The 8,852-nt window shown below is 44.0% G+C and overlaps 1 protein-coding gene across 1 annotated transcript; it reads right to left on the bottom strand.

Annotated features, from left to right (window-relative positions):
- Window positions 1–5,184: 5,184 nt before the first annotated feature.
- LOC138868394 (uncharacterized) lies at window positions 5,185–8,001 on the bottom strand. Its single transcript, XM_070145945.1, has 4 exons — window positions 6,960–8,001; window positions 6,480–6,629; window positions 5,768–5,990; window positions 5,185–5,404 (listed from the first exon to the last, which is right to left on the bottom strand). Exons 1-4 carry the CDS (start codon window positions 7,999–8,001, stop codon window positions 5,185–5,187), a joined length of 1,635 nt encoding a protein of 544 aa, XP_070002046.1.
- Window positions 8,002–8,852: the final 851 nt, after the last annotated feature.

Below are 8,852 nucleotides of genomic sequence, written 5' to 3'. Positions count from 1 at the left end.
CGGAAATTCAACTAAAATACCACACCATAGCCCAATAGAATCCGGTGTCACGAATATGAGCCTCTAATACAGAATATCCACCTATTACAAGTCTGTCTAGAAAAAAAATGCGGAATAAAATATAGAGATAGAGGGGATAGATCAAGGCTGCGAATGCCATACAACAACCTCAATACTCCCGGATACTGCTGTTCAGCTAAACAAATCCTCTCTCAGCCTGTGGTGTACCTGGATCTGCACGCAAGGTGCAGGGAGTAATGTGAGTACTCCGACCCAGTGAGTAATAAACATAAATAAAGGCTGAGAATAAGAAATCGTGGAAAAATACAAAGTAAACTATAACTGGCAGTTTAAAACAACAAATAGTGAAACAACAAGTCAATTAAATTAGAGTACCAAATACTGAGATAGGTATAAAGATAAAAACAAATGCATGAATGCAATGCAATGCATATGATGGTACACTCTATGCATGAGTGCAATGCAATGCATATGATGGTACACTCTAGTACCCACTGCGGCGTGCAACCCGAGCCATCCATTTTATTTATCGTCGACGGCGCTCACTGGGGGTGTGTACAAACTCCGGAGGGGCTCCTACAGCCCAAGCGCAATATCAAGCCGTCTCGTGGAATCAAATCTAGGCCCTCGGCCTCATATCAATCTCAGTATAATCAACCAAGCTCTCGACCTCAACATCAATGTACTCAACCAGGCTCTCGGCCTCAATATCAATGTACTCAACCAGGCTCTCGGCCTCAATATCAATGTAATACTGCTGCGACGCGCAGCCCGATCCATGCTCAGTCCAGAAACCATCATAAGCCCATTGGGCATTTGTAAAACAGTAGTTCTCAGCCCAAAATATCATTTAAGTTTTTTAAATCTTAGAAAGATGGCTGAGTTTGCAAAACAGTATTTAAAACCTTGGACTGAGGTCAAATGATATGCGAAATATGCGAAAGCAGTGATATCAATCCCTGAAGAATTCAAATAATTGGCAAGAAGCCCAAATGTAATAATTAAATCTAAGTAAGGATGATTCTCAATTTAGTTCAAGTAGAAAACACGGTACAAACATCTCTCGGGACGGACCAAGTCACAATCCCCAATGGTGCTCTACCCCACGCCCGTTATCCGGCGTGCAAGTCACCTCAATATAGCGATACGATATGAAATTCCGAGGTTTCAAACCCTCAGGACATCATTTACATCAATTACTCACCTCAAACCGGCAACTTCTTTAGCTCGCGACGCCTTTGCACCTCGAATTGGCCTCCACGTGCGTCGAATCTATCCAAAATCAGAACGGGTATGTCATAATATGATAAGGGAACAAAGCCCAATCAAAACAATCGAAAAATACCAAAATTCTCGAAATTAGCAAAAATCCGAGCAAAATACTACTCCACAATGCCTTTTCCTCTCAAATCGACCTCCGAATGCCTCGAATCTAGCCACAATAATTCGATTCAATCAATAAAAATTATAGGAATTAATTCCATATGGAATTCTACACTTTCCATTAAAAATCCGAAATTGCACTCAAAATTCGCCCGTGGGGCCCGCGTCTCGGAATCCGGCGAAACTTATAAAATCCGACAACCCATTCCGATACGAGTTCAACCATACCAAAATTATCAAATTCCGACAACAACTCGACCTCCAAACCTTAATATTTCATTTTTTGGAAGATTTTGCAAAAGTCTTGATTTTCTTCCATTTAAATCCGAATTAAACGATGAAAAATAACCATGGATTTATGTAATATAAACACTTTCAAGTATAGGACACTTACTTGAGTTGAAATTGTGAAGAACACCTCAAAATCGCCCAAGAACCGAGCTCCAAAAATCCCAAAACGAAAATAAAGAAATCAGCATTTTTGGTCCTTAAGTTTCTGTCCCCCGTCACTAAAAGTCCAGTTTCGTCACTAAAAGTCGTCACTAAAAGTCCACCAGAGACAGCTTTACCAGCCATATTCAATCGATCATAACTTTCTGTACAAATGTCCGAATGACAAATGGTTTAAATTTCTGGAAACTAGAATACAAGGGAAACAACTTTCATATTTTATACATTTTCAGATTCCATATATATTTCGAGATATAAGCTTCCAAATTAGCCTCCTCGCATCAGAAATTTCTGGGAAATTTCGAAATAGCTTTACTAGCCCTTATTCAATCGATCATAACCTTCTGTACAAATATCCAAATGACAAATGGTTTATATTTCTGGAAACTAGAATACAAGGGCTACAACTTTCATTTTTTATACATTTTCCGATTCCTTATAGATTACGAAATATAAGCTTCCAAATTATGCTCCTCGCATCAAAGTTTTCGAACCTTGCCGTCAAAAATCCAGCAAGTTAAATTGGCCTAAAAATGGTCCGAAACCATTCCGAAACTCACCCGAGCCCCTCGGGACTCTAACCAAGTATGCCAACATGTCTTAAAACATCATCCAAACTTGCTCCAATCACCAAAACACCTCAACTAACACTAAAATCATCGAATTACATCGAATTCAAGCGTAAGTTCTTTTAAAACTTCCAAAACACGCATTCGATCAAAAACCCAACCAAACCATGTCCGAATAACCTGAAATTTTGTACACACATAAAAAATGACATAACGAAGCTACATCAACTCTCGGAATTCCATTCCGACCCTTGGATCAAAATCTCACCTATCAACCGGAATTCGCCAAAATACTAACTTCGCCAATTCAAGCCTAATTCTACACCGGACCTCCAAAATTACTTCCGATCACACTCCTAAGTCACAAATAATCTCCCGGAGCTAACCGAACCGTCGTAATTCATATCCGATCCCTCTAACTCATAAGTCAATGTCCGGTTGACTTTTTTAACTTAAGCCTTCTTAAAAGAGACTAAGTGTCTCAATTCCTTTCAAAACCTTTCCAAATCAACTAGTTCACACCCAACACTGATAATGAAGCATAAAGAAATAGGAAATGGGGAAAACGGGGCGGTAACTCATGAGACGACGGGTCAGGTCGTCACATCCTCCCCAACTTAAACAAACGCTCGTCCTCGAGCGGGTCAAGAAACATACCTAGAGCCTCAAACAGGTGAGGATATCTGCTCCACATCTCCCGCTCGGTCTCCCAGGTAGCTTCCTCCACGGTACGACCTCTCCACTGTACTTTTACAGAAGATATATCCTTTGACCTCAATTTTCGAACTTGACGACCCAAAATAGCCACTGGCTCCACATCAAAGGTCAAATCACCATCCAACTGAACCGTGCTGAAATCCAAAACATGGGACGGGTCCCCAACATGCTTCCGGATCATAGAAACATAAAATACCGGATGCACACTCGACAAGTTGGGTGGCAAAGCAAGTATATAGGCCACCTCCCCAATCCTCTTAAGTACCTCAAAAGGTCCAATGAATCGTGGACTCAACTTTCCTTTCTTTCCAAATCTCATAACACCCTTCATAGGCGAAACCTTCAGCAAGACCTTCTCACCAACCATGTAGGACACATCTCGAACATTCCGGTCCGCATAACTCTTCTGACGCGACTGCGCTGTACGAAGCCTTTCCTGAATTACCTTCACCTTCTCTAAGGCATCATGAACCAAATCTATCCCCAATAGCCTAGCCTCGCCGGGATCAAACCAACCAACTGGAGATCTACACCGCCTCCTATACAAAGCCTCATACAGTGCCATCTGAATGCTGAACTGATAGCTGTTATTGTAGGCAAACTCTGCAAGCAGCATAAACTCACCCCAAGAACCTCCGAAATCAATCACACAGGCACGCAACATATCCTCCAATATCTGAATAGTACGCTCAGACTGTCCGTCCGTCTGAGGATGAAATGTTGTGCTCAACTCCACCTGGGTACCCAACTCTCGCTGAAAAGTCCCCCAAAATTGGGAAGTAAACTGAGTACCTCTATCTGAGATAATGGAAACTGGAACACCGTGCAATCGCACAATCTCTCGGATAAATATCCCTGCCAACCGCTCCGAAGAATAAGAAGTACACACCGGAATGAAGTGCGCGGACTTGGTCAGCCGATCCACAATCACCCAAATAGAATCAAATTTCTTCAAAGTCCGAGGAAGACCACTCACAAAATCCATGGTAACTCTCTCCCACTTCCATTCTGGGATAATCATCCGCTGAAGCAAACCACCCAGTTTCTGATGCTCATATTTCACCCGCTGACAGTTGAGACACCGAGCTACATAACCTACAATATCTTTCTTCATTCTTCTCCACCAATAGTACTGTCTCAAGTCCTGATACATCTTCGTGGCACCCGGATGAATAGAATACCGCGAGCTGTGGGCCTCCTCCAGAATTAACTCTCTAAGCCCATCTACATTGGGCACACAGATACGGTCCTGCATCCTCAATATGTCATCATCATCTATAGTCACATTCCTGGCATCATCATGCTGAACTCTGTCCTTAAGGACAAGCAAATGCGGATCATCATACTGGCATTCTCTGATGCGATCATATAAGGAAGACCGAGAAACCACACAGGCCAACACCCGACTGGGCTCAGAAATGTCCAGTCTCACAAACAGATTAGCCAAGGTTTGAACATCAACTGCAAAGGGCCTCTCCCCAACTGGAATGTACGCCAAACTCCCCATACTGACTACCTTTCGGCTCAAGGCATCTGCCACTACATTGGCCTTTCCTGGATGATACAAAATAGTGATGTTATAATATTTTAGCAACTCAAGCCACCTCCGCTACCTCAAATTAAGGTCTTTCTGCTTAAACAAATGCTGAAGACTACGATGATCAGTGAATACCTCGCAAGATACGCCATATAAATAGTGCCTCCAAATCTTCAAGGCATGAAATATAGTAGCCAACTCTAAGTCATGAACAAGGTAGTTCTTCTCATGGGGCTTTAACTGACGAGAAGCATAAGCAATAACTCTACCCTCCTGCATCAACACACAGTCAATCCTAACTCTCGAAGCATCACAATATACAGTATATGAACCTGTAGCTGATGGTAAAACCAATACTGGAGTTGTGGTCAAAATTGTCTTGAGCTTCTGAAAGCTCTCCTCACACTTGTTTAACCATACAAATGGAGCACCTTTCTGAGTCAACTTGGTCAAGGGCGACGCAATGGATGAAACCCCCTGAACAAACTGGCGATAATAGCCTGCTAATCAGAGAAAACTATGGATCTCTGTGGCTGAGGACGGTCTAGACCAACTCTGCACTACTTCTATCTTCTTTGGATCAACCTGATTACCCTTGCCGGATACTATGTGTCCCAAGAATGCCACAGAACTTAGCCAAAATTCACACTTGGAGAATTTTGCATAAAGTTTCTCATCCCTCAATCTCTGCAACACCACATGCAAATGCTTGGTGTGCTCCTCCTGGCTACGCGAGTACACCAGAATGTCATCAATAAATACAATAACAAAAGAATCCAGATAAGGCCGAAATACACTTTTCATCAAATGCATGAACGCTGCTGGGGCATTGGTCAGCCCAAAAGACATGATTAGAAACTCATAGTGACCATATCTAGTCCTGAAAGTTGTCTTAAGAATATCCGAGTCCCTAATTTTTAACTGGTAATAGCCCAAACGGAGATCAATTTTTGAAAAGACCCTCGCTCTCGGAAGCTGATCAAATAAGTCATCAATACAAGGTAAAGGATACTTGTTCTTCACTGTTACCTTATTTAACTACCTGTAGTCAATGCACATTCTCATTGTGCCATCTTTCTTCTTCACAAACAGAACTGGCGCACCCCACGGTGACACACTAGGCCGAATGAACCCCTTGTCTAGGAGCTCCTGATGCTGCTCCTTCAATTCTTTCAACTCTGCTAGTGCCATACGATATGGCGGAATAGAAATGGGCTGGGTGCCCGGCACCAAGTTAATGCCAAAATCGATATCCCTATCTGGAGGCATGCCCGGCTGGTCTGCAGGAAATACATCAGGAAATTCCCTCACAACTGGGACAGAATCAATACTAGAAGTCTCAGCTCCAACATCTCGCACAAAAGCTAGATACGATAGACAACCCTTCCCAACCATACACTGGGCTTTCAAGAGGGAAATTACTCTGCTAGGAACATAATCAGTCATACCATGCCACTCGATCCTCGGAACACCCGGAATAGCCAAAGTAACTGTCTTAGCATGACAGTCTAGAATAGCATGACATGGAGATAGCCAATCCATGCCCAGAATAACATCAAAATCTACCATGCTCAACAACAATAAATTAACTCGGGTCTCCAGACCCCCAATAGTCACAATACAAGACCGATACACATGGTCTACAATAATGGTATCGCCCACCAGGGTAGATACGTGCACAGGTAAAGCAAGACACCCTCGGGTCGTACCCAAATGATGAGCAAAATATGAGAACACATAAGAATAGGTGGATCCGAAATCAAATAAGACAGAGGCATTTGTGTGGCAGACTGAGATAATACCTGTGATAACAACATCTGATGCAATGGAATTTGTCCTGCCTGGAATAGCATAAAAACGAGCCTGGCCACCACCTAATCGTCCTCCCCCTCTGGGGCGACCTCTGGCTGCCTGGCCTCCACCCCTAGCTAGTTGGGCGGGTGCTGAAGAAACTGGAGCAGAAGACGAAGGTTGGCCCCTCTGTTGAAACTAACCACCACGAAGTCGAGGACACTACCTCTTTATATGAACAAACTCTCCGCACTCGTAGCAACTACCAGGTAATGGAGAAGGGAACTAGAGGGAACCCCTCGCACCTGAATGACCAGCCGATGCACTCGGCACAGATAAACCCTGAACTGAAGGGGCATAGGATGAGCTCTGAGCTGGGAGAGCGTTAAGTAAAAACTGGCCCTGCTGAAATCCCTGATGACCACGGTCTGAAGATGTCCTACTATACTATGGACGGGCCGGCTGAGGAGGTCTGAAGGAACGACCTCTACCACGTTGGAACTGGCCCCTAGATGGAGCACCACTGAAACTGCCTGAACCTCTAGGCCTCTTGGCCTCCTTCTTCTCTCTCTCTCTACGGCAAACTGTCTTAATATCACGAGCGATGTCAGCCACCTCCTCAAACGAAGCACCCAATACTCTCTCTCTAGTCATCAAAATACAGAGAGAGTAGTTAAGACCATCCACGAATCTCCAGATCCTCTCACGATATGTCGGAATCATCCAAGTAGCATGACGAGCCAACTGTGAAAATATCATCTTGTACCGAGTCACGGACATATCTTCTTGAGTCAACCACTCAATTTGCCTATGCAGCTCCTCTCTGCGGGACTGAGGTACATACTTCTCCAGAAATAGAGTGGAGAACTGCTGCCAAGTAAGGGGCGCTGCACCAACAGGTCTACGCCTCTCAAAATCTTCCCACCAGGTAAATGCAGCTCCCTGGAACTGAAATGTAGTAAAAGATACACCACTCAACTCCAAAATCCCTGCGGTGCGAAGCATTCGCTGACACTTGTCAAGAAAACCCTGGGCATCCTCGCCCTCTGCACCGCTGAATGTCGGAGGCTGGAGCCTACCAAATCTCTCGAGACGACGCTGCTCATCGTCTGGCATAGCTGGGACCACAAAGTTCTGAACTGGTGCAACCGGCTGAGCTGGAACAGCTTCCGGTGTCTGCAATCCCGGTACAACCTGCTCAGCTGTGCGATTAACAGGAGTCTGTGTGCCTTCCCTGGCCTGTGAAGTAGCTGCGGCTGTAGTGGCTGAGACCGCCTGAGCTAGGCCAGTGCAAACTGTCAAAATTTGAGCCAAGGTCTCTTGAAGACCCGAAATCACGATAGGCATAGCTGGTGCTCGAACTGGTACAGCTGCTGGAGCCTGATCTATAACTGGGGCAGCTGGTGGATTAAAAGGTGCTGCCCGCACTACTCTACCTCTGCCACGCCCACGACCACGTCCATGGCCTCTGGTGGCATCAATGGGTGGAAATGGTGGTCGTCCACCTCGTCTAGTAGCACGAGTCCTCGCCATCTGCAAGAGAATAGAATGATAGAATTTTTTTTAGTGTTCGGATCAACAAAGCCGCACGACAAGAATTTCAAGAATATGAAGTTTTCCTAAAGGTTCTGCAGCCTCTCGAGGATAAATACAGACGTCTCCGTACCGATCCGTGAGACTCTACTAAACCGGCTCATAACTCGCAAGACCAATTAACCTAGACTCTGATACCAACATGTCACGACCCCAACCCCGGTCATGATGGCGCCCAACACACTGCTAGGCAAGCCCGACCATTCAACAATATTATCCCAAATTCTTATTCAGATTATAGATAAATATCACAGAGAATTTACTAAGTCATCACTTTCAAGTGTATAATTAATAATAAAATCTGCGGAAATTCAACTAAAATACCACACCATAGCCCAATAGAATCCGGTGTCACGAATATGAGCCTCTAATACAGAATATCCACCTATTACAAGTCTGTCTAGAAAAAAAATGCGGAATAAAATATAGAGATAGAGGGGATAGATCAACGCTACGAATGCCATGCAGCTACCTCAATACTCCCGGATACTGCTGTTCAGCTAAACAAATCCTCACTCAGCCTGTGGTGTACCTGGATCTGCACGCAAGGTGTAGGGAGTAATGTGAGTACTCCGACCCAGTGAGTAATAAACATAAATAAAGGTTGAGAATACGAAATCGTGGAAAAAAAATACAAAGTAAACTATAACTGGCAGTTTAGAACAACAAATAGTAAAACAACAAGTCAATTAAATCAGAGTACCAAATACTGAGACAGGTATAACAGATAAAAACAAATGCATGAATGCAATGCAATGCATATGATGGTACACTCTATGCATGAGTGCAAT

The sequence above is a fragment of the Nicotiana sylvestris genome, chromosome 5 (assembly GCF_000393655.2).
Source record: "Nicotiana sylvestris chromosome 5, ASM39365v2, whole genome shotgun sequence".
Lineage (NCBI taxonomy): Eukaryota > Viridiplantae > Streptophyta > Magnoliopsida > Solanales > Solanaceae > Nicotiana > Nicotiana sylvestris.
This window is presented reverse-complemented; position numbering and strand designations above follow the sequence as displayed.

Excerpts from the sequence above, each read along its gene's own strand:
- LOC138868394 (XM_070145945.1), bottom strand. The coding sequence starts at position 8,001 with ATGGCGAGGACTCGTGCTACTAGACGAGGTGGACGACCACCATTTCCA. Across the intron at positions 6,630-6,959 it reads TAGGGGCCAGTTCCAACGTG|TTTCTTCAGCACCCGCCCAA; the intron begins GTAGAGGTCGTT and ends CTTCTGCTCCAG. Across the intron at positions 5,405-5,767 it reads CCGTGGGGTGCGCCAGTTCT|CCAGGAGGAGCACACCAAGC; the intron begins GTTTGTGAAGAA and ends GTACTCGCGTAG.